This window comes from Pyrus communis, chromosome 4 (assembly GCF_963583255.1).
Source record: "Pyrus communis chromosome 4, drPyrComm1.1, whole genome shotgun sequence".
NCBI lineage: Eukaryota > Viridiplantae > Streptophyta > Magnoliopsida > Rosales > Rosaceae > Pyrus > Pyrus communis.
Window position 1 is genome coordinate 439,208 of NC_084806.1, and position 23,373 is coordinate 462,580.

The window sequence follows — 23,373 nt, forward strand, 5'->3', positions numbered from 1 at the left end:
TTCATTTATCAAATTCAACAGTTGAAAATTGAAAAAAGCTATGATAAAAAAAATAGAAGATCTAAAGAATAACGACAATTGGTAACTGATCACGTTACGAAGGGGCAAATGTACGTTTGACTGCAGGTCGGTCCATGAAACACAAAGCTTATGGCTCCATCAAGAGGGCTTGTCTTGTGGCAAAAGGTTTCACACAAACCTATAGCATTGACTATCTCGAGAAATTTGCTAGTGTGGCCAAACTGAACTCAATTCCATACAAGTCATTCTCTCAATTGCAGCTAACAGATCTTGGCCCCTGCATCAGCTCCACGTCAAAAGGCCTTTCTTGAGAGCTCCACCAAGTTTTCGAGCTTAGGGAATAAAGGAAAAGCTTGCAGGTGAAATATGGACGTGTGAAAAGTAAAAATATATGTAGATAAAACTATCATATGGAGACTGAATATCCGTAAACGGATACTGCTTGGCTTCTTATCATTCCTCCTTTTGTTTGGCCCTTTGCACGTAAATAGTCATTCCTCCTTTTGTTTCACCTTACAAACAGCATAATCGTGAGAGTCGATATGTTGACACATGAATTGCAAAATGGTCTCCAAATCATGTACACTGCTAGGTCTATGATATCCTCATCTAGTTATTTGTCAAAAGAAAAGATTGCTCTTTGTTCCCTTCAATTTTTATACATGAGGTCACCGCCCTCGTGTTACACGAACGAAGCAACAAGCAGAACGCTATCTTCCAATCCGATGTGCTGCAACCTGGAGGTCAATCCAATACGATGATACCAGTACCACTAGAGGGGCAAATCCCCAAAACCGGAACCCAACCACAAGTCTGCACTTCCATAATCTTCATGATGTGCATGAACCCCAAACTCCCTTGTTTCTTTTTTTTGATAGTTTCCTGCAATGACCAAGCAATCTATAACGATAGAAAGCAAAATCTTCCAAGTGTGAGACAATAACATTAATTACGCAAGCTCTCCCGCGTATGTTGGGTTGTTGAACCATGCATCGTAGCCATGACATTGGATGTGTTCTTTGCTTTAACTTTGCAAGCTCTCCCATATATTATGCAAACATTAATGCAAAAATGCGAGGGAGGAGCAGAACCACCACCTGATACTTGGCACCATAAGAGTTCACGAAATAAGGAGACAGCACTCCATTTGCCTCCCAGATTCTCATCAGGAGACAATAACGATACCAGCCTGCAGAAGCAGATTACGGCCTCAATTATGTAAAACAAAAACTAAAGATTTTTTTAAGAGTTGTCAATCATGAGAAACACGGAGATTTCTCACATCTTTCACGATAAACTTGTCTCGGAAACTAAGTGAAGGCAACAACCATTCAGACAAATAGAGGGAAGATTCTTCATGATGTCTTATCGGCAGATGATCATCTGGAAGGAGGAAATAACAAAATTCATATCTGTAGTCAATGATATTAATTAATTGACAAGAAAAAGAATTACAAATATTAGCAAAAATATTTTCCATGAAAAGAAAAATTATTAACCTGAAGCTCGTACAAGTAACTTGTGTGTAACAAAGGACTGTAACATGCGAGCAAAAACAAAGTATTAGAGGTACAACAAGCAATCACAAGAACTCATGTCAACTGAGCTCGATAAACATATCTCTAGCTATCCCTCTATCCATCCATCCCTCTAAAAATTAAGATTCTTGATTTTCTGAGTCATAATTTTAAAATTCCCTGCACCCTACCTCACAATATTACAACTATTGATGAATATTACCTGCCAGACGGATGGCATGTACTCGCGATATGGAAGCTGTTGAGTATTACTCGTTGAATTTCTTAAATCTGAGACCTCTGGAAAAGATGTATTTCTGAAATTCTGTATTAACAACTGAGGCCAGCATAGTATATCGCAAAGCATGCATATACAACACAGCTGAAGTTAAAGTTTTTGAGTTTTCGAATGAACTCACTGTTTGGCCTCATAAGCACCATATGCATTCCCCAAAATTATTTCTTTTGTAGTTATCACAAGCATGGGATGCACCAGCTGAAGCTTTCTGATCTCCTGAACGACAGCGTCAGACACACTCTGAAGAGAGAGGCGTTTCCTATGCAACAGACCGTTAATTATTTATAATCAGAGTCATTCAAGAGTATAGAGATAACAAATATGCTATGAACAAAGGTAACAAACTATATTAGTTACCTCTTCTCGCCCCCAAGCGGAAAGAATGTTGAGCCACGATCTATCCAATGGAAAGATCCAATACTGTCAAAATAAGGAGGCCAATAAGAGATCAATTGTCAAATTAAACTGAATATTCTCTCAGTCAAAATGTGTATATACAGCAACATCATGATTTGAGCAAAGGAGGAAACGTGATACGACATCCCGGATTCCAATACAAACCTGTCAATCATGAGTAAATAAATGCTAACATGATGCTCTTCTTTCTCCTTTCGAAGCCGATAATGCATTGTCTAAAATACAAGGATAAATAAACCCACTGTTATACATTCTTCAACCATCTACAAAAGATAATTTTTTTCCCTTCGTTTCTTGTTCTGAATACAAGCTTATATGAAAGTAAAAGAGCTTCTTCTTACCTTGAGAGTGGCAAGAAACTGAAGACTATCGTAGCAACGGACATACAAGAAGCGTCTCATGCACAAATTAAACAAACCCTCGTCGTAATTCATTGACCCTAAAGCAAATTTTGCAGAACAAAAAGTTTTAGCAGCAATATCAAATGAAAATTCTTCATTCTTCTTCTTAGTAAATGAGGAACACCAACGCCAAAACTCACCATTGGGCTCCATAATTCGGAGCTTTAGCATCTCCGAAAGGCGGAGAACGTCGAAGCGGCAATCCAAGTCAAGGAACATTACCAAACGCTCCAAGCCCCCATAGTGCACCCCATTCCACTCCTTTGGGAGAATGCAGTTCACAGCAGCCTAATCAAACATAACAGAATCAACTTTTACATAAAAAAAAGATATCAATCTTGTGAACGAAATAGTAAACGATGAACTAAAAATAAATTAAATAATGGAAAAAAACCGAACACTGACTTGAATGAGGATGAGGGTTTTGGCGGAAGAAGAGGGCCCGACGAGCTCCACAACATTGCCAACGCGGAGAGGAACGCGGTGGAGAGGGGGAATGAGCAAGAAGGGTCGCTCCGCCGCAACCCGACCGAGCATCTCGGCGGCGCTCTCGTCCCCATCGATCCACCTTTTGGGCGTCATTTGCAATCGTTCCCAAGCGACGCCAAGGTTTTGGGCGGGACGAGTGGTGTGGTGGGTGCGCGTACTCGCCTTTGATTTTGACAGACTCCAAAAAGCTTAAATATAAAAAAAATAATAATGTTACGGAGACAGTAATTTAAAAATCAAATTTACAAAAATTAATAACGTATCATTTTTATTTTTGTTTAGGAAAAGTACGATATTCATTGAAGATTGAAATACGTACAAATTAAGGATATAGTGCTTACAATGAGTCTCGATAAAAACCTTGTCGGGCCTTTCAACTCGATCGAAGGGAAAAAAAGCAGGCCGCACCAAATTAACTACTAGTACTATCCTTTAATAATAAATGAAAAATTACATCAGAAGATTCTTCAAACCAAGAAACCAGGTGATTAACAGTAAGACTAAACCTCACAAGGCGATGAGCCACCTTATTCGTCTCTCTTCGACCAAATGTGATTTTCCATTGTTTGAAGTCTTGCATAAGCCTCCTCATATTGTCGAACATATAACCATAATGACCACTAAATACTGCACCTGCATTTTGAATGGCATAAATCACCAACAATGCATCCCCTTTTACCTGAACCTGCTATGTGACCCATATGCACAAGAATAAAATTGATGCCCTAGCAACTGTTGCCTTTGCATGAAGTGCTGATCTCAAGGCCACCACTCTGCTCACTTGTGCTGCGAAAAACCTACCCTATGAGCTTTTCACAACCAACCCACACCCTCCAATCGACCCCTGCACATCCCATGATGCATCAAAATTACATTTTATCCAACCATGTGCCGGCGGTTGCCATTTAGTTGTTCTTGCCAAAGAGTTATGCGGTGCCCCCTCATTCCATTTTTTAAACTCAGCCAACCATGTATATGCCTTGATTTGGGTATCCAAAGGAGAAGGCTCAACACCATTCCAAATGAACTCATTAAGAACCTTCCAAATACTCCAAACAAGAACAAGGGGCAAGTCAAAGCTTTCCTTGGACACATTTTGCGCCATATACTCCAACCAACGACCAAAGGCCTCCTCAATTAGATGAAAATAATGGATGCCTAATGGACTTCCAAACCACACCACTGCCGCTCTAGGACACATTAGAAGAGCATGTTTAACAGTCTCTGCCTCTTTATCACAAAAGCCACAAGTATCGTTCATAATTGCCCATCTACTCTTCAGATTAACTTTGGAAGGCAAAACATTCATATACCCACGCCATACACAAATTTTCACTTTCCCCGGGACCTTAGCTCGCCACAAAGCTTTCCATAGGAATCTTGTATCACCATTAATCATTGATCCTATAGGCTCATCACCACTCATTCCCGGACCTGATTGAGCCACAAAGTACGCACTCTTAGTAGTGAACAAGCCCTTAGGTTCCTTTATCCAAATCAACAAATCCGCATGGTAGAATAAACTCAAGGGTATACTCAAAATCAAATCCATCAAACCCCATCATCCTCCACCATCAAAGATCTCCCCATGAGCTTTGGGTGTACCCCACGGGTCTAGGGCTAATAAGGTATCATAAATAAAAAATAAACACATTAATCAATATTTAAATAATAATTTAATTTTTAATAACTATGTCTTTTAGTTTGTAAACTTAGTTTAAAATATTTATTTTCTGCATTATCCATACAATTATTATAATTCTTGCTTTATTATTCTTTTATTTATAAATTTTTATATATTAAGTTTTTTTCACGAAATGTAAATTATGTGACAGTTTTATAGTCATGTGAATATTTTCATCAGAACTTCCATTAAAGTATGACACGGTTTACTTGGAAATTTAAAAAATAAAAATAAAAATTACTTGACTTATACGAAATCCAACGGTGAAAAATATTCGTCCATCACCATCGAAGGGCCCAAACAAGGTGAGATTATCCATACGCGCGCAAGAAGTCTTCTAATATGAAATTTTCGGGAGTCCGCGAATCGGTGGTGGGAAATTTGACCAAATAACCCCTCCGCGCGAATTCGATCTGGAAAACTCTGAGAAGTAGCTGGAGAATCGAGCGAAATACAGAATAAAGAAAGAAAGAGACAAGCAGAGATTGCGATTGGATCTCCAAATTTTGAGAGGGAAAAAAATGGCGGCCTTCATCAAGCTCGAGGATTCCCCAATGTTTCAGAAGCAGGTAATATATGTGTGTATATATGTATATATTCGGATTTCGGATTCTCGTAAAAGCTTCAATCTTTGAAATCTCATGAATTTGGAACGAGAAATTGCACTAGCTCACTGTAAATTGCAAAATTCTCTCGGCTTTTTGGTGTAATGATTGTACTATTTCAAAGAAATATTTTCAGCTGACAATTAGTTTTACTGGATTGCAAAAGAATTTTGTACTTGAATTAGTTATACACACACACACACATATATATATATATATATATATATATATATATATATATATATGCACAGTTATATTCACAGCATGTTGATTAATTGCATGGAACTTGTTAAGAAGGAGATAGGCGAGGAAAGTCAAATTTCAGGAGAAAAATTAGACATCTTTTGGTGTAGTTTATATTTTTCATTTATTTTTTAATTCGAAGACTAGCTATAGTCAAATTTAACAGGTTTTATAGATGCTATGGCTAATGTTGTATGTTGTTGGCGTCTCTCGTGTTCTTAAATGGTATCGGAATGGTGAAATTTGGATTCTTTGACAGATATATTCTATGGAACAAACAACTGATGAGTTGAAAGATCGCTGCCAAAAATTATGCAAAGGGTCTAAGAAGTTTATGTAAGTGTATAACGATATTCCCAGGAAACTGTTTTATTGGTTCTACTTATGAATTGAAGAATCAAAGTTCGCTCTTTTATAATAAAGCTTAAACTCATTGGCTGAGGCATGTTTTTATTTTTGGCTTTGTTTTGCTCACAGGGGGGCTCTGGAAGAAGCATGCAATGGAGACACCATTTTTTCAGAATCTTTGGAAGCATTTGGTGGTGGACTGGACGATCCTATTAGTGTATCCATTGGAGGTTGTTAGGATTGATAATTGTTTTTTTCTAGAAAATGTCTAGAAATCATAAAGGAGCTTCTGAAAAATGATAAGTAATGATTTTCAAAATTTCATTGGAGGGTTTTTCTAATAGGAAATGATTCTAATGGTAGTTATCAACAAATTTTGTAAAAGAGAACAGTGAAATTTTGCATATTAAGCTGTAATTATGGGGTAATTTTGGTATAACATCGAATGTGAAAGAAACCTCATGTAATAAATTAAAATAAAAAAGAAATTCAGTTCAACCGTGTTATGTTTATCATCCTACTTTTTCTTTCTGCTGACTTTTTCTGTTGAAAGGAAAGCATTCATTTTTGGTTCTGTTTTGATTTGTTATTGTAACTTGCTATATATGTGATATTTTCTTCCAGGTCCAGTATTATCCAAATTCGTTACTGCATTTCAAGAGCTTGCCACTTATAAAGAGCTTCTTCGCTCCCAAGTGAGTCTTAGATAGCAAATCACCCTAATAATCTTTCTAAATATGTTAAATAGTGAAAGTGAGTCAAGGTTTTATGTATTATGTACGAATGGTGAATCGAAAAGGAGAAAATATATTTAAGCAACATTATGTAAACTTCTTTATCTTTTCTCTCTATTTTTTACATTCTTAGTGGGTAAAATTATGGATTACAGGTAGAGCACGTTTTAGTTGATCGGTTGATGCACTTTATGACAGTTGATCTGCAAGATGCAAAGGTAATTTCTTTGTTTCTATGTACTGCTACTATAACGATACCAATGGAAATTGGTGCTGGCACTGTGGCAGTGGATGAAGTTCGGGCTCCTGAGATGAAGTAAAAAAATTTTGATTTCTTTTGCCTTACGTGCTTTTCTATTCATTTTGCAGGAGTCCCGACGTCAATTCGACAAAGCTATACATGGTTATGATCAGGTATCGCTGATCACCTTGAACATTTTGTACCTGTGTGGCAATAATGTTAATTCAATTTATATATTTATACTTGCTTTTCATAGTAGCTACTGTCCCCAAAATGTGAAGCTTCTAGTTTCTTGGACCTACCTAGTTTGCCATTGGGCTGTGTCTTATAGATTCAGAATCAGGTGGAACTTATTAATATGTTGTTTTTTTGTATGAAGGATGAGCCAATATATTATACATCTTAGATCTCCTTGGTTGCCAATATATTATAACAATGTCTTTTGATTAGTTTTCTCGTTGGTAGCTTTTAGGTATCCTTGGGTTGACATCTAATGAAGTTGCATAAAGTTTTGTTTTATTCAATTCAGGCACGGGAAAAGTTTGTGTCCTTAAAGAAGAATACACGGGAAGACATTGTTGCAGAACTAGAGGAGGTGTGTGCCTGTTAATTAAAGTATTTACTAACTAAAGTAGCTTGCCTAGACTGTAGATACCCTCTTGTTTGAAAAGTTGAGGAGCTCACCATCTTTTGTTCATGACAGGATCTACAAAATTCAAAATCAACATTTGAGAAAAGCCGCTTCAACCTAGTATGTCTTCTCTGTTTGCAGATCTCTTTGCATCTGTCACATATATTTTCCTTAAAGGTTTCTGCTTGTAATGACCTTTTTCTGTGATCTTAAGGACTGCAGGTAAACTCACTAATGAATATTGAAGCAAAAAAGAAGTATGAGTTTTTGGAATCTATTAGTGCAATCATGGATGCGCATCTGAGATACTTTAAGCTGGTCTGTTTATGCAATCATTAGATGTTTTCTTTACATCTGAATGTATGCCATTTTGACAATTGTGAAGATTTTTTATTTTTTATTTTTTTGTCATTTTTTATATTTTCCTTTTGTGATTTAGGGATACGAGTTATTCAGCCAAATGGAACCATATATTCACCAGGTATGAATGTAATTCACTTTTTATTGATAGTTATGGATATATTAAGGATGCGTGTTCTTACAAATAAGAGAGGTGATTCATGCAAGAGAGGTGATTCGTAAAGTTTATCCTGATCTCAATTGATGATTTTGTGTCATTGACATGCATGCCATGGGCAGAACCTTTTTATGTTTGTCCATTTTTACAAGTATTTTAATTTATCAGTGTCATTTACTCTGGACTATTCAACTTTTGTTGCTTCAGGGAAATATCTTTTCAATTAATAATGAACTTGTTTTCCTGAAATCAGGTGTTAACATACGCACAACAATCTAAAGAACAGGCCACTGTTGAACAAGATAAACTTCACAAAAGGATTCAGGAATATAGGACACAAGCTGAGCTGGACAGTATACGAGCTTCCAGTAATATTGAGCCTCCTGCAGTGGCTGATGGAAATCGTGCCCTTGGTTTAGCTTCTCACAAAAACATAGAAGCAATCATGCAGTCCAGTGCAAATGGGAAGGTAATAGCATTGGTTGAAGAAGCCTTTTTTCATTGTTAAACTAGTGAGTTTATTTTTTTGCCTGATTGCACATTTTCATTATGTGAGCTTCCTTTCTATTTGTAGAAAATGTTAAAATGTGTCTTCCATTTTTGGCTTATAAGTGTCTCCTATTATTTGTATTCTTAGAACTCAACTTTTAACAAGACTCTGCCACTTTATTGGTAATATTACTGTACTGCAAAGAAGGTTAATCACATAATTATTATTTTTTTTGTTTCATATTTTAGGTCCAGACTATCAAGCAAGGATATCTGGTGAAACGATCTTCAAGTTTGAGGGGAGATTGGAAGAGGAGGTTTTTCGTTCTGAACAGTCATGGGGCTTTATTTTATTACAGAATTAAGGGTACCAAACCCATGGTGTGTTACATTTTCTCTGCTAAATCTTCTCTGTAACTAGTGCATTCTCTATCTTTGAATTACTTTAAATAAGTTTACCATACCACACATGTTATATTGCAGAGATGTTAGTTTTATTGCGTAGACCATGAATTTTCTTCTCTTGTATCTGTTACCATCGTAGGGCGGCTCCCAGTCACATCATTTCACGCGCTCACCGGAACATCACAGTGGTGTGTTTAGCAGATTTCGTTCAAGACATAGGGTCGCGTCACTTAATGAAAACATTCTGGGCTGCCGTACTGTTGATCTGCGTACCTCAACAATAAAGATGGACGCAGAGGATACAGATCTTCGACTTTGCTTTAGAATAATATCCCCATTGAAAACTTACACATTGCAGGTAATTAGTTGATTGGTTGTTGGTTATTGCTTTGTGCTGCTGTACTGTAGTACTTTAATTGCATGCATGGCTTAACTCATCTGAACTCTTGAGATAACCATTGTACAAATTACATTCGTGCATATGTTATTTCGCTGAATCATTAGCTATATAATTGAAGTATTTGGGACGACATTGTGATGGGCTACTATTTACCTTCTGTTTGGTCAGGCTGAAAATGAAGCTGATAGGATGGATTGGACAAACAAAATAGCAGGAGTTATTGCATCTCTTTTGAATTTTCAGCTTCTTGACCAGGTCCCTACCTTGAAAGCCTGTGACTTTTCTGTATAACTAAATATTAAGATTTGTATGAATGAAAGCTAATACTAACAAACTTTCGTTATATTTTCTGCAGCCACATCCTGGAACTGTGAATCACGAGAGTAGTAAATCTTCTCTTGGTACTTATGATATTCGTAGAGTGAAAAGCACTGAAAGTTTAGGAAATACCAGAAAATTCAACAGAGTAGATTCTGTTTCTAGTATTCTCAGGAGAATTCCTGGAAATGATCTTTGTGCGGAGTGTGGTGCTCCTGAGCCTGACTGGGCATCTCTTAATCTTGGCGTACTGATGTGCATCGAATGTTCTGGTGTTCACCGGAATCTTGGTGTACACATTTCAAAGGTGAGCAAAGAAATGAAAAGTCGAGAACTGATTGTATTTTTTCTCTGGGATGGATGTTAGCTAGCTTCCAGTTTATATTATAGGGTAATTGGGCTTAGTAGCACTTTTACAAACCCACCAATAAAAAATAGCCCTACGTTCACAATGCAATTTCTATTAGCTCTCTTTAACGAAAATACCCTCGTTATCGGCACAATATTAATAAATTCTTGACACAATATTGGTAGATTTTTGACACATTATTTGTGATATTTTCGTCAAATAGAGCTAGTGGAGATTGGATTATTTTATGCCAAAAGATAGTGCATTTTGAGAGCAGAGCTAATTTTGGTTGGTGTATTTGTATAACGGCTAGTAAGCCCAATTTCCCTATTTTGTATTATCTTTGTTTTGGTCTACCCTTCTATGCGATGAAAGATGTGGACCGTGTTTGTTATTGTGGAAAGTCCTGCATGCCAAAACATTTAAAGTGTTGAACAAATCCTGTTATTTTGAAATTATCTTTAGCAAGTATTATGCATTAAAACACTGTAGAAAAGAAAGTGGCTTAGGAATGAGATATGATTATCATGACTTCTCGGTTGACAATGAAAGAGTACTTTGTACTAATAACTGCAGGTGAGATCTCTAACATTAGATGTCAAGGTTTGGGAACCTATACTTGTGGACTTATTTCGCAACTTGGGTAATGCATATTGTAATTCTGTATGGGAGGGAACGCTTCTACTTGAGAATGAAAAGTAAGAACTCCAATTTTTATTTACCATGTAATCATCTAAGTAATGTGCTTTGGGGTATTTAAAGTTGTGTGTACTGCTGTGATTCTAGTTGGATTTGAAACTCTTTTGCAGACTGGATGGTTCGAAGGACATGAGGGCTCCAGTTTTAAAACCAGGCCCCAAGGATGCAGCTCAGCATAAGGAAATATACATTCAAGCAAAGGTAATCCATTAACTTCCATTGCTCAATTCTAATATAAGGAAATGCGTATAGTTTGAAAGTTGCATTAAGTTTTCGTGAAATTATTGCACTTAAAACAACCAAAAAGAAAAGAATGGTGAATCTTAAAGATCCAACTTTATGCAGAAGTTAAATATGATAGAAAACAGGGATAACTGTATCTCTATGCCAGCTTAATAGACATTGGACACTGACATAGAAGTTACTTGTTTCAAGTCTCTTTGCCATTTGTTTGCCATTGTATTTACCGTATGAACACATCTTCCTATCAACTTCCAATTTCCGTTGTGTTCTGAATGTTTCTCCTATTATGCTATTACCGTCGACTGTCTATGACGTACTGTAATTATCTTGACTTTTATTTTTCCATAAAACTAAGAAAAAGGCTGTTATTGTTAATGTGAAGAATAATTGTTTTCCCACAAGCAGTATGTAGAGAAAGTGATGGTTATTAGAGATGTAGCTGCATCGGGCATGCCTGTTCTTGCATCAGATATATGGGAAGCAGTCAAGGCTGGTAATTTACAAGAAGTCTACCGCATTATCGTGATGTCAGATGTGAATATTGTCGACACCGCCTTTGAGAATGTGGTTACTCATGATTTATATCACCATGCTGAAGCAATACAGTCGGAGTCGGATTTTAACACAATGGAGATGAAACTGTATGATCCAGCAGCGTGTGATAGAATCAAGGAGTCCAATGAGCCTGGGAACTGTCTTCAAGGTTGTTCATTATTGCATCTGGCTTGTCACTCCGGCAATCCGATGATGGTTGAATTGCTGCTGCAGTTTGGTGCCAACATGAATTTGCGTGATTTCCATGGAAGGACTCCTTTGCACCACTGCATCACCAGCGGGAACAACTCATTGGCAAAGTGGCTACTTAGGAGGTAATGTATCTATTTGGGTTGAAAACTGTGCTTGACAGAAACAAATTCATCCTTTTTCTAGTGTTTAAACGAAAACTTGTGATGCAGGGGTGCACGCCCGTCAATTCAAGATGGGGGAGGGCAAAGTGCATTAGAAAGAGCGATGGAGATGGGAGCAATTACAGACGAGGAGTTGTTCATACTACTTTCTGAACACGAGTGAAATGGAAAATTCGTCCGGAGCCAAATTCCTATGTCAGAAGAGGAGTTCCGTCGAGTTTTTGTCTGTTAATCTTTGTAGGTGTCACAAGTATTTTCTTCATCACAGTTCTTTTCATAATGTAATGTAATTTGTCTTTAAATTAAAATGTTCTTACCTCTTGGTCAGATTGGTTTATTTATGCATCTTTTAGTTATGAATTTTATTGAGATCCATTTAATATTTACATTAAATAAACCACACATCTTCATTTACTTTTCATTGATTCATTTATACTTTGGGCCGCACGATGTACAGGAAGCGAGGCATTTATGAAAATGAGAAATGGAAATCCCAAATTAAAAGTCGTTAATTCTCACACCAACGTTTTCAAAATATTTGTGCTGCTACTAAATCCCGTGGATGCGAGAAACATATGAATAAGATAACATATTTACCGAATAAGTTGATATGTTTTCATTATCCTAGCCAAATTTAACGAGTTGATATGAAAAGAAGGCTCCCGCTACAAAAGAAGTTTCAAAAATACAATTCTACATATTCAACTACTTGACATCTCTCTCGTCCCCTTACAAAATTATCTCCGCACGCGTAGTGTAAATCCAAAATTAGAAGATCACTTTTACAAATGCAACTGTAAACCATTGCAAATGCAGGATCTTTTGTTGACGGCTTCACAGATTACTTGAATCCGGTTCTATTGTTGATCGTAACCCGCCACGAATCATCATCTGGGAGTAAAATTCTGCATGTTCCTGACAACCCAAAGAGAGTACTGCCGTAAACACAATAATCAAGTAATTCCAACAATTTAACAAGTTATCTTCCGAACACGAAGCATAGAAAAACAAGGTGGTCGCACTGCGGTGATCGAACAAGTAGAACCAGTTTTTAATCTTATAGTATATACTCATTGCAGCCAACTAGATAGCATGCTTCTATAAGGTAATAAGTGGCGAAGTATGCCGGGCAGGCAGAGTACATTAAACCAGTGATAATCTCCTTAAAGATTTACACAAGAACAAAACATAATTCAACATCGAAGGACTTGCTTGAAAAACACCATTTCTAATCACAAGACTTTAACATTTATATGGGGTTTCTTGGCTAAACTCAGCGATTTTTTTCTTCCGGACAAAATACATTGCACAAGAGAAGCTCTAAGAAACCAAAAGAAACTAACAGTGGACATCAAGATTAAAACAAATTTGACCGAAGATTTCTATATGTGCAAAGCTGTATGCTAACCATAGACAATTTACCTTCACTGTAACGATAACAACCGCGACACCATCTTCCCTCGATTTGTGAAATAATCCTCTTGCAACATCAGGTGTAACAGATGGAACAACTTGGGGCAACACCTTTGCAACTACAAAAGATAAAACAGGAAATTTGGTTTAGTTGAACTAACAATTTCATATTTCAGCATAGGCATAGGCATAGGCATAGGTTGATGATCATTTCATTTCTAACAATGAATCGACTGCTGGCTTCCCACAAGGTAGGGTTGGCTGTATGAATCGTAGAATGCTACTGCGGCAGGTTTTTTGGATCAAGTCTTCCGTCAGATAGAGGTGTGCATGAACAATTTACCTAATTTTTCGGTGTGGCGAACATCATCAATCAGCAAAACTCTGTAACTATCTCCGCTACCAACACCTCTCTTGTCCTTTGATCGTCCAATATCTCCTCCTGAGATTCCAACATTACACAAATGGGAATTCAACTTCAATTTTTTTTCTTCCAATTTTCATATCAAATAGCCAAATTAGGAGGGATACATGGTAAAAGAAGGCACCGTACCTTGTTGAAGTTGGGTGGCAGGATCAAATCCGGATTGGTCAAACTTGGGGCGCTCCAAAACTCCGGCGCCACCGCCCCTGGAAGACCCAAACCTGGCCGTCACAGCCACGCGACTACCTCCCCGTCTTTCTGGGCCTTCCTTGACAGCCAAAACCTTACAACAAGTGCGCGGCGGAGCTGACAGAGGAGCGAATCCGATCATCTTGGTCAGGCAACACGACGAGGCCGTAGCTGTTCCTGTAACAGCCATGCTCATTTCTACTAGTCTAGTATGAGTAGTCTCCGGCGGTGGTAGCTTGAGCAAATGAGTGGGTAAGATTAGAAGAACGCACAAAAACTCAGAAGAAAGAAGGAAATCAGGGAGAGAATATTTCCAAATTCTCACAAAAAAATGATTGCAGGGTTTTGATTGCTTTTATAGGACGCAGGAACAGTAGTCGGTGACGCTTCAGGTGGATGACTAATGGACGGCTGATCTTAACCCAAATTAAACCTCTTTTTTCTTTTTTCTTTTATATAATAATAATTGTCGTGTGGCTAATTTAATCATGGTCCTCCTTTTTTAGCTGGAAATTATTTTTGTTTTTTAAGGTCTGTAATATTATTGGAAATGAGTGTCCTGTATTCATTTGCATCGACAGATTCTTTATTTTTTTCCAGAATTCTCTAGATGCTTCCCTTTGATCCACTGTTCTGAATTCTCTCTTGATTTGCAATATGATTGCGAGGCTAAATATTATAGGTTTCGCGGATGCGATAAAAAACCATGCTCTTAATCTTTTGGAGATGTGACAATTTGCTATAAAGAATATAATTGTTTAGTGAGATATGAGTTTCACATATTAATTTACGGTGACGTAAATCAATTACGTTTGGTACGATTTCACAATTTTTTTTTTTTAAATTAACAATTTAATTAATTAATATTATCGTTTTTTTTTAAAGAAGGATAACTGGTGGCAAGTCACGGTTATTAACTACTTATGAGATCGGGGGGCCCAGAAGATTTACACTTACAGAGGCATTTTAGCTTCCCATGACCACAAGTCTGGTATCCCCTGGCCACAAATCTGGTGTGAATCCACTCCTTCTAGGGGCCGGGAATATTCACAGAGGCATTTAGCCTCCCTTGACCACAAGTTTGGTGTGAATCCGCTCCGGGAGCCAGTCCAATTTTTAGTTAGAATGAAGCCTCGCAATCCGCCATTTACCACTGAATCACCATCTCGTGGTTACATTATCGTTTGTTCACAAAATTATTTTAAAATAAAAAAGTTGGTTAGTTGGATCAAAAGTTAACCGGCATAAATTAAAAACAAAATCTCAAAGAATAAATCAAATAATTGTTCTCTTTATTCTTTAATAAGCTACTATTGTTTCACCTTCAAACCACCAAAAAAAAAATATATATATATATATATATATATAAAAGAAGAAAAAAAACATTTTTAATAGAACTCCTTTTGGATCAACCCGGGATCGGCATTAAGATAAGTCCAGTCCAAATTTCCAAGCCTGATATTACACAGTCTTTATTTTGGGCCTCGAACATAGTCTGAGTCCAGTTGAGCCCATCCCCTTAAATCTGAGCCCAATTTCAAATATCCGGCTCACAATTGATCACTGGCTATAATGCTAATCAAATTCCTCCTCGATTCGGAGGTTCGCACTTCCCGGACTCGACGGCTACTCGCAGTCGCAGGCCACGACCCCAACGTCGAACCGCCAACCCCCACCCGTCTCGATTCCTCTCTTCTCGCCGTCTTCGTCGACCTGTTAGCGGTACGTTCCTTTTCAATTTTCTTCTTTCAATTTCCCTTTTCTTACTGTTTTCTCGGCAACCAAACAGGAATCGAAGTATGCAAAATTTGTTTATCATTGTCACTATTACATAGTTAGGATTTTTATTTATGCAAGACGCTTAGAGCTAGGTATATTAACCAAATTTATAATCAAAATTAATCGCCTCAAGAATTTTGTATTAATCAAATTTAGGGTTTAGGAAGGTGAAGACTGTTGAATGAGCTATGGCGTCTTCGAGTAAATCTTTGAAAGAGTATTTGAAACGGTATGAAGTGAATAATGAAGAGGATAAGAAGAAAAAGAAGAAGAACAAGAAGCAGAAAACCAAGCCGGAGCCAATGGGCGTTTTAGTGGTTGATGAAGATCCTGTTTGGCAGAAGCCGGTGAATGTTGAGGAAGATAATGGTGACAATTCATCGGATGAAGACAAACCTGTAGTTGATGAGGACATTGAGATTAAGAGGATGAAGAGACTTCAACAATTGAGGGCCAGACGTCCCTTTAATTCCATATCCGAAGATGGAAGCGGTTGGGTTACAGTTGGAGACTCTCCTCCGAAGCAGTCAAAGTCTGATTTATCTCCACCTCGTAGGGAGAGGAGTTTGGTTCCGAACTGTGAACCAATGTCTCCGGAAAATAGGAGGAAGGATGCTGACTTGTCACCTCCACGGCAGAGACGGAAGCGCCACCACACCCCGTCACCCGAGCCTGAAACGAACCACGAGTACTTGCCTCCTCGTCCTGGATCAGATCTTTCACCCCCAAGGAAAAGGAGGCAGGACGTTGATGCAGATCTGTCTCCACCAAGGAAGAGCAGGAAAGATAGTAATGAAGATCTGTCTCCACCAAGGAAGGGCAGGAAGTACGCTGATGCAGATCTTTCTCCACCAAGGAAAAGTAGGAACAATGTTGATGCTGATCTTTCTCCACCGAGGAAAAGTAGGAACAATTTTGATGCTGATCTTTCTCCACCAAGGAATAGCAGGAGGGATGTTGATACTGATCTTTCCCCACCAAGGAAAAGCAGGAAGGATGTTGATGGTGATCTTTCCCCACCAAGGAATAAAAAGCAAGTTACTCCGCACCCTCGAAAAGAGCAAGCAAAAGTTGGTCTGATCTCTGGCCGAGAGATTAGTGACGAGATCAATAAAACGAAGAAGGATGAGTGGTTAAGGTGTGTGCCTGTTTTAACCAACATATATATGCCAATGCATCACGATGAATAAGTAATGTGCATATCTTTTCATTCAGCTAACTTGGTTTCAAAATCAAGTAGAGGGATTTCATTCTATTTTTACTTTTTGCTAGAGGTTGTTTTGTGCTTTCAATGAAACTTAACTGTCGGTTTTTCCCTTTGTGGTCTGATGGTGTCTTTTATGTGCGTGCTGTTGTACGGTGGCTATATGGATTTTCATAAATTTTGGTCACCAATGATTTGTTTATGTACTTCAGAATAGTAATTTGACTGATAAATAATGTCTGACTTACAAAATATCGTTTTCTGTAGATTTCAACGCATGGATCCTTCTGTAAGTGGGAGAGAGGCAGTACCTATATATCGTGACAAGAAAACAGGTGGGCTGAAGTTGTATTTTTTCCTCTTATAGTTATATATATGACTTTTGTGTGTTTTATCCGGGTCTCACACACCAACGTGCAGGGGAACGCATTTCGAAGGAGGAGCTTTTGAAATCGCAAAGGAAAATAGATGAAAAACCAAAGGTATGCTGGAACATAGCGAATGGGTCATATTTATAATCAATTATATGCTGTGATGATAACCGCAGTATAGAACTAAACATTTATTAGCTTTATACCGTGTGGGATGTTTTGAATTGTCTTATGGTTCTGTTCTAAGTTTAGTCACCATGGAAACATGAAGTTTGTATTTTATTATTTATTGTGCTTTTTGAATAGAGTACTTATGGTCATTTTGACTGTATTTGTATCAGGAGATAAAGTTGGAATGGGGCAAAGGCTTGGCCCAAAAGCGAGAAGCTGAAACTAAGCTGGAGGAATTAGAACTTGAGAAGGATAAGCCTTTTGCACGGACTAGGTAAATGTTAGAGAAGTCCAAGTTATCTTTCCCTTTAATAAAGACTATCCCTTATGCTTATTGTGTTTTCACATTTTATCTTCTGTTTGCAGAGATGATCCTGAACTCGACAAAATATTGAAGGAGAGAACAAGGTGGGGCGATCCCATGGCACATTTGGTAAAGGTAATAAGTTAGGTTCGCTATGTAGTAGGGTATAGAATTATGGAAATTAGTACTGGTTTTGAGTTTGACATTTGCTTTACTGTCATGCTGCAGAAAAAGCATTCCGAGCCAGTTCTCTCTAACTTGGGGGATGATGAGAAAATGAAGGAATCTGGATTCATTATTCCCCAGGATATTCCTGTTCACAGCTGGTTAAAAAGAGGATTGGATGCTGCACCAAATCGATACGGTATAAGACCAGGAAGACATTGGGATGGAGTTGATCGCAGTAATGGTGGGTTCTCTTTTCTCATTCTGCATTTGTGTTCTTTCTTTTAGTCTATTGCATGATACACCGAGGGCAAAACATGTGGATGATTATTTCAGAATTTACTAATCAGTACCTTCTGTGTCGTGCAGGATTTGAGAAGGGAATGTTCAAAAGGAAGAACGAGAAACAAGCCACGGAGGCAGAAGCTTATCTTTGGTCTGTGGCGGATATGTGATTTGTACCGAGTAAGGAATCCATGTACTTGCATCTTTGGACAGCCATGACAGATCTGCTATCGTACTAATTGTTATCAATGAATGTTACTATATACTAGTCTGAGGTTCCTCTTGCCAAGAGCGCGGTGGGAATTCTGTACACTCCTGCAGCTGATATCGTTTGTTTTTTTGCTGCTATACACAATGTTTGTCACCAGCCATGATGGTTGGGTTTGGTTTCCCTTGCAAATAATATAAGATTGAAAAAGTTAAAAAGTAGATTGATATCAGAGTAGTTTTAGGCTTTAGGGTTCGGACTTTTGATGAGCGTTTTTCTTTTTTCTATTTTTTTTTATCGTTCTGCTAGAGCTGTAAGACTTTTGCACTATTTCTTGAATTGGGCCTGGGCCTGGACCTGGACCTTTTCTCGGTCGAAATTCTAGGCCCAATGTTAAGTCTTCTTTTGTCCGAATAGAACAAGGCCTGCACAGGTACTGATACAAGTCCAACTCCTGGACTCAAATCCACCAAAAGGGTGGAAATTCTCAGAGAGGTGAAATAAGAAGAATATAAAATCAAAGACTTCTCACTTCTGGCAGATTCTGGAAGAATTTGGAAGGTCGGGTCCAACACGTAACTCGTTTTCGGGTGGGCCGACCGAATTCTAGGAGGCCCAATCCAATGAATGATATAAAAGCAAGAATTTGAAAAGGATTGTGGGAAAATCCCAATTTATTTCTGTTCGAGTGCAACTGCCGCTGGGTCATATGGCGCACAGGCTTCTGAGAAATCCGGAGGCGGACGGTTGGGAACGATCGGACTTTCCCATCATCTGCGAATCATGCCTCGGCGACAACCCCTACATCCGGATGACAAGAGCCGAATACGACAAGGAGTGCAAGATTTGCAGCCGCCCTTTCACGGTGTTCCGGTGGAGGCCCGGCCGCGACGCCCGGTACAAGAAGACGGAGATTTGCCAGACTTGCTGCAAGTTGAAAAACGTTTGCCAAGTCTGCCTCTTGGATCTCGAATACGGCTTGCCGGTTCAGGTTCGAGACTCTGCTCTCGCCATTGATTCCAACGATTCCATCCCTAGAAGCGACGTCAATCGCGAGTTCTTCGCCGAGGAGCACGATCGAAGGGTATGTATAACTTCAATTCTCTCTCTCTCCCCCACTGTGCCCGTTTTTTATTTGATTTTGATTTGGGGGAATGTGGTGCAGGCTAGGGCTGGCATAGATTACGAGTCTTCCTACGGGAAGGTGCGGCCGAACGACACAATCCTGAAGCTTCAGAGGACGGAGCCGTATTACAAGAGGAACCGAGCTCATGTCTGCAGTTTCTACATTCGGGGTGAGTGCACGAGAGGTGCCGAGTGCCCTTACCGGCACGAGATGCCAGTTACCGGGGAATTGTCACAACAGAACATCAAAGACCGTTATTACGGGTATGTTTTTCATAACATACATGACTACATATTAAAAGTTTCTGTATTTGTTTGTTGGTGATCATTGTTTCTGTTGTTTATGGCATGGTTACTTATTAGAAACGGGAAAATTGAGATTTTAGAATATGCTTCGGAGTATTCTGTACTTCGGATTTTTTGGTAGTTAAATCTGTGGTCAAACTTACAATGATGTAACGGTTAAAACCCCCGAATGTTGAATACTCAGGAGCATGATAGAATTTTTGCGGGGCAACTTGGGAAAGGGAAGTAAGGTATGGAAGTCGGATCAACTACCCGACTATTTGATCCTGTTTCTGGTTTTGAGTATTTGATTAACAGTTTTATGGCGGAAGTCATATATTTTTTATTCTTAGGGTGTTAGTAAACGCGGGAAAGTCAGTAATTCCAATGATTCTCTTTAATCTCGTACTTAATCGTGGCAAGGAAACATGTCGTTAATGTTTTTGGATCAATTGTTAGCTCATACTGAATTTCTCATTTTTGTTAGCTATGAGAGGAAATTGATTGATGGATTTTTGAAGTTTATGTTGTGATTCTTGTGAATTATGATGCTCATTTCTTATCTTACGTACATATCTGCAGAGTCAATGATCCAGTAGCAATGAAGCTGCTTAACAAGGCTGGAGAGATGCCCTCCCTGGAACCACCAGAGGATGAGAGCATTAAAACGCTATATGTGGGCGGGATTGATGCGAGAATATCTGAGCAGGATTTGAGGGATCATTTTTACGCTCACGGTGAAATAGAATCCATAAGGATGGTGCTCCAAAAAGCGTGTGCGTTTGTAACATACACGACGAGAGAAGGCTCAGAAAAGGCGGCTGAAGAACTCTATAGTAAACTGGTAGTAAAGGGTTTGAGATTGAAGTTACTCTGGGGAAGGCCCCAAGCACCAAAAGAGGAACCTGAGGGCGCAAATGGAGCTACGCAGCAGGCGTTAGCTCATGGTGGATTGTTGCCTCGAGCAGTCATATCTCAACAGCACAACCAATTACAACAGGACCAATATGCTCCAGTGCACTTCTACACACCTCCACCCTCCCAGGCGAGAACATGTTATCCTTCGATGGATCCTCAAAGGATGGGTGCCCTCATCCCGTCCCAGGACAGGATCCCCAGTGTGTCTGCAGGGTCGGGCGAGAAGAATGCCAATTTCGATAGGCAGCAGCATTATACATTTCAAACTGCGGCTCCTCCGCAAGGTCAATATCATCAGCAATTTCAAACTACGGCTCCACCACAACCTTACTCGCAGGATCATGATGCAGTGCCTCCGCCATCAACGTTACCGATGGACCAACAGCACCAGCATTCTGCAACACCATCTGAGTCTGGTTCAACTGTTGAAACCTAAATCGTTTTGTTCTGTGAACTTGTTAGTTAGACTTGAGCTGGCGTTGCATTCTGAATTCAGTAAAATAATCTGCCTTCTGTGTATCTTTCTTAATGCGTGACTTTGTGATATCCCAAATCTTGATGCAATTGTTGGTTGAATATTACAGCTATGAGCTACCAAATATACCTTAACAGAATGTTGATATTTAGTGATTTGCGCCGCGGAGGTGATTTTCTCTTACCTTAAAATTGAAGGGCATGGTTCTTATATTTATTATTTAACTCTTGCTGGCGAATAACGATCGCATCATTTTCTATTTGCAAAAAGAAAAAATTTCTATTTCTGACAAAAAAATGTGGGTTTGCACTCAAAGTTTTTAGTCGGTTTTGTAAATTCATACATAAATTGTCGTTTAATCCATTTATTTTTCACCTTCGTCTTAACGTGAAGTTTTGAAAATTATGGTACGATTTTCCGTTGATATTCTTGTTGGTGGAACCCCCATTTTAACAATGTTTTGGGCGTCCCTATTATATTTTTTACATATTTTCTTAGTTTTCGGCTTAAATAGTTTACTACATATATATTTGTTGCTTAATAAATAATAAAATTGCTTTTAAATGCCTTATAAAGCTTTTTTTAATGTTTACAGAAAATAATTCGCGAAAATAAAAAATTTCTATTTTTTTTGACAAATAAACATGCTAGCACTCATGGTTTTTAGTTGATTTGCAAATTCATACATAAATCATCGTTCAATCTATTTATTTTCAACTTCACCTCACCATTAAGTTTTGAAAATTAATGTAAGACTTTCCATTGGTATTCTGAAGGGTGGGACCGGTTTTTTACAATGTTTGGAGCCTCACAACTATATTTTTCACTATTTTTGTAGTTTTCAATATTCTACTGATACACATTTGTTGCTTAATAAATCGTAAAATCGTTTCTAAATGCCTTATAAAGTTCTTTTTAATCCTCAACTGAAGTTTTACACTTAAGGGAAGAAATGTTCTGGCACCCTCAAGAATTTGAACTATTTATGTAAAAAATTTCTTTTATTTCTCTTACTACTAAAACAAACTATTGTATTCATGTTCTTTAAAATATATTTTTTCGTGCATGGAGCCCGACTAGTTTTCTGTGCACGTGGGACTTCGTTCAGCTCTGCGTGCGGGGGCCCGCCTCGTCTTGTGTGCCTTGGTTCGTCTCATTATGCATGTGAGGTGTCCGCATCGTTTTGCGTGTCAAAAGCCCGCCCTTTTTGCGTCCAAGGAGCTCACGTCATTCTAACGTGCACAGAGCCAACCTCGTTTTTTGTGCACATGACTGGTCTCGAATTGTGTGACGTATCCCTTCCGTGTGCGGAGCTCACCTCATTTTGTATGCAAAAAGCCTACCCCGTTTTCTATGAGCGAAGCCCACCTTGTTTTGGGGGCCATGGTTCTTCTCGTTCTGCGTGAGATGAGTTTGCCTCGTTTTGCATGTGTCGAGCCGCCGCCTAGCAGCCATGTTTTTTTGACAAAAATGCAAGTTTTTTATTTTCGCAAAATGTTTTTCCTGAGCATTAATTTAAACTTTTTAAGGAACTTGGAAGAAGTTTTACGGTTTATTGAGCAACAAATGTATGTTTAGTATAACATTTAAGCCAAAAACTTAAAAAATAAATGAAAAATATAGTAGTTAAGTCCATAACATTGTCAAATGGGGTTCTATCCGTAAGAATCTCAACGGTAAGCACCTTAATTTTCAAAACATCATAGTGAGGCAAAGGTGAAAATAAGTAGATTGAACGGTGATTTATGTACGAATTTGCAAATCTGACTGAAACCCGTGAGTGTTAATCTCTTTTTTTTTTGTAAAAAATGCAAATTTTTTATTTTCTTGAAATATTTTCCTTTAGCATTAAGAAAATCTTTATAATGTATTTAGAAGCGAATTTACAATTTATTCAGCAATAGATGCATATTTAGTGGAATATTTTAAGCCGAAAAGTAAATAAATAAGTGAAAAATATAGAGATGCTAAAATGAATGTTATTTTTATTTATTTTTTATTTTTTAATTAGAGATGTTAAAATGTACAAAAATGGTTGAATTCGTGTGACTTTCTAGTACCCTCAAGAATTTGAATCATTTTTGTTAATTTTTTTTTTTT

The 23,373-nt window shown here is 38.2% G+C and overlaps 5 protein-coding genes across 7 annotated transcripts; 3 read left to right on the forward strand and 2 right to left on the reverse strand.

Moving 5' to 3' along the window:
- Positions 1-119: 119 nt before the first annotated feature.
- LOC137732003 (DNA repair protein XRCC2 homolog) lies at positions 120-3,291 on the reverse strand. 2 transcript variants are annotated; one of them, XM_068471280.1, is made up of 10 exons: positions 3,060-3,291; positions 2,795-2,942; positions 2,595-2,692; positions 2,398-2,468; positions 2,194-2,256; positions 1,958-2,095; positions 1,762-1,855; positions 1,521-1,557; positions 1,304-1,404; positions 120-1,210 (listed from the first exon to the last, which is right to left on the reverse strand). In XM_068471280.1, the coding sequence occupies exons 1-10, from the start codon at positions 3,234-3,236 to the stop codon at positions 1,187-1,189; spliced, it is 951 nt and encodes a 316-aa protein (XP_068327381.1). In that variant the 5' UTR covers positions 3,237-3,291; the 3' UTR covers positions 120-1,186. The 2 variants fall into 2 exon arrangements, with proteins under 2 accessions (XP_068327381.1, XP_068327379.1); XM_068471278.1 differs by having other exon boundaries at positions 2,595-2,942.
- Positions 3,292-5,169: 1,878 nt separating this feature from the next.
- LOC137730788 (ADP-ribosylation factor GTPase-activating protein AGD4-like) lies at positions 5,170-12,320 on the forward strand. The gene is made up of 19 exons (XM_068469748.1): positions 5,170-5,396; positions 5,935-6,011; positions 6,153-6,253; positions 6,648-6,718; positions 6,913-6,975; positions 7,127-7,171; positions 7,528-7,593; positions 7,702-7,749; positions 7,852-7,947; positions 8,069-8,110; positions 8,400-8,615; positions 8,885-9,016; positions 9,180-9,398; positions 9,609-9,695; positions 9,796-10,065; positions 10,684-10,805; positions 10,917-11,007; positions 11,455-11,918; positions 12,006-12,320. Exons 1-19 carry the CDS (start codon positions 5,349-5,351, stop codon positions 12,118-12,120), a joined length of 2,373 nt encoding a protein of 790 aa, XP_068325849.1. The 5' UTR covers positions 5,170-5,348; the 3' UTR covers positions 12,121-12,320.
- A 211-nt stretch (positions 12,321-12,531) lies between these two features.
- LOC137730789 (ATP-dependent Clp protease adapter protein CLPS2, chloroplastic-like) lies at positions 12,532-14,314 on the reverse strand. The gene is made up of 4 exons (XM_068469749.1): positions 13,924-14,314; positions 13,714-13,812; positions 13,380-13,489; positions 12,532-12,872 (listed from the first exon to the last, which is right to left on the reverse strand). Exons 1-4 carry the CDS (start codon positions 14,177-14,179, stop codon positions 12,792-12,794), a joined length of 546 nt encoding a protein of 181 aa, XP_068325850.1. The 5' UTR covers positions 14,180-14,314; the 3' UTR covers positions 12,532-12,791.
- A 1,248-nt stretch (positions 14,315-15,562) lies between these two features.
- LOC137731119 (uncharacterized) lies at positions 15,563-18,867 on the forward strand. Of its 2 annotated transcripts, none has more exons than XM_068470211.1 (8): positions 15,563-15,705; positions 15,919-16,900; positions 17,234-17,301; positions 17,387-17,448; positions 17,679-17,782; positions 17,875-17,947; positions 18,041-18,221; positions 18,347-18,867. In XM_068470211.1, the coding sequence occupies exons 2-8, from the start codon at positions 15,951-15,953 to the stop codon at positions 18,430-18,432; spliced, it is 1,524 nt and encodes a 507-aa protein (XP_068326312.1). In that variant the 5' UTR covers positions 15,563-15,705; positions 15,919-15,950; the 3' UTR covers positions 18,433-18,867. The 2 variants fall into 2 exon arrangements, with proteins under 2 accessions (XP_068326312.1, XP_068326313.1); XM_068470212.1 differs by having other exon boundaries at positions 15,572-15,705; positions 15,926-16,900.
- Positions 18,868-18,966: 99 nt separating this feature from the next.
- Positions 18,967-21,420, forward strand: LOC137731120 (zinc finger CCCH domain-containing protein 40-like). Its single transcript, XM_068470213.1, has 3 exons — positions 18,967-19,554; positions 19,636-19,859; positions 20,463-21,420. The coding sequence occupies exons 1-3, from the start codon at positions 19,180-19,182 to the stop codon at positions 21,232-21,234; spliced, it is 1,371 nt and encodes a 456-aa protein (XP_068326314.1). The 5' UTR covers positions 18,967-19,179; the 3' UTR covers positions 21,235-21,420.
- The last annotated feature ends 1,953 nt before the right edge of the window (positions 21,421-23,373 follow it).

Bases quoted from the DNA above. Each gene is read 5' to 3' on its own strand.
- LOC137730789 (XM_068469749.1), bottom strand. From the start codon at position 14,179: ATGAGCATGGCTGTTACAGGAACAGCTACGGCCTCGTCGTGTTGCCTG. The intron at 13,813-13,923 runs GTACGGTGCCTT...TTGGAATCTCAG, and splicing joins TGCCACCCAACTTCAACAAG to GAGGAGATATTGGACGATCA. The intron at 13,490-13,713 runs GTAAATTGTTCA...TATCTTTTGTAG, and splicing joins TCGCCACACCGAAAAATTAG to TTGCAAAGGTGTTGCCCCAA.
- LOC137732003 (XM_068471278.1), bottom strand. From the start codon at position 3,236: ATGACGCCCAAAAGGTGGATCGATGGGGACGAGAGCGCCGCCGAGATG. The intron at 2,943-3,059 runs GTCAGTGTTCGG...ATGTTTGATTAG, and splicing joins AAACCCTCATCCTCATTCAA to GCTGCTGTGAACTGCATTCT. The intron at 1,856-1,957 runs GTGAGTTCATTC...ACAGAATTTCAG, and splicing joins GGTGCTTATGAGGCCAAACA to AAATACATCTTTTCCAGAGG.
- LOC137731120 (XM_068470213.1), top strand. From the start codon at position 19,180: ATGGCGCACAGGCTTCTGAGAAATCCGGAGGCGGACGGTTGGGAACGA. The intron at 19,555-19,635 runs GTATGTATAACT...AATGTGGTGCAG, and splicing joins CCGAGGAGCACGATCGAAGG to GCTAGGGCTGGCATAGATTA. The intron at 19,860-20,462 runs GTATGTTTTTCA...ACATATCTGCAG, and splicing joins ATCAAAGACCGTTATTACGG to AGTCAATGATCCAGTAGCAA.
- LOC137731119 (XM_068470211.1), top strand. From the start codon at position 15,951: ATGGCGTCTTCGAGTAAATCTTTGAAAGAGTATTTGAAACGGTATGAA. The intron at 17,783-17,874 runs GTAAATGTTAGA...TTCTGTTTGCAG, and splicing joins AAGCCTTTTGCACGGACTAG to AGATGATCCTGAACTCGACA. The intron at 17,948-18,040 runs GTAATAAGTTAG...GTCATGCTGCAG, and splicing joins CCATGGCACATTTGGTAAAG to AAAAAGCATTCCGAGCCAGT.
- LOC137730788 (XM_068469748.1), top strand. From the start codon at position 5,349: ATGGCGGCCTTCATCAAGCTCGAGGATTCCCCAATGTTTCAGAAGCAG. The intron at 7,750-7,851 runs GTATGTCTTCTC...TAAGGACTGCAG, and splicing joins AGAAAAGCCGCTTCAACCTA to GTAAACTCACTAATGAATAT. The intron at 10,806-10,916 runs GTAAGAACTCCA...ACTCTTTTGCAG, and splicing joins CTTCTACTTGAGAATGAAAA to ACTGGATGGTTCGAAGGACA.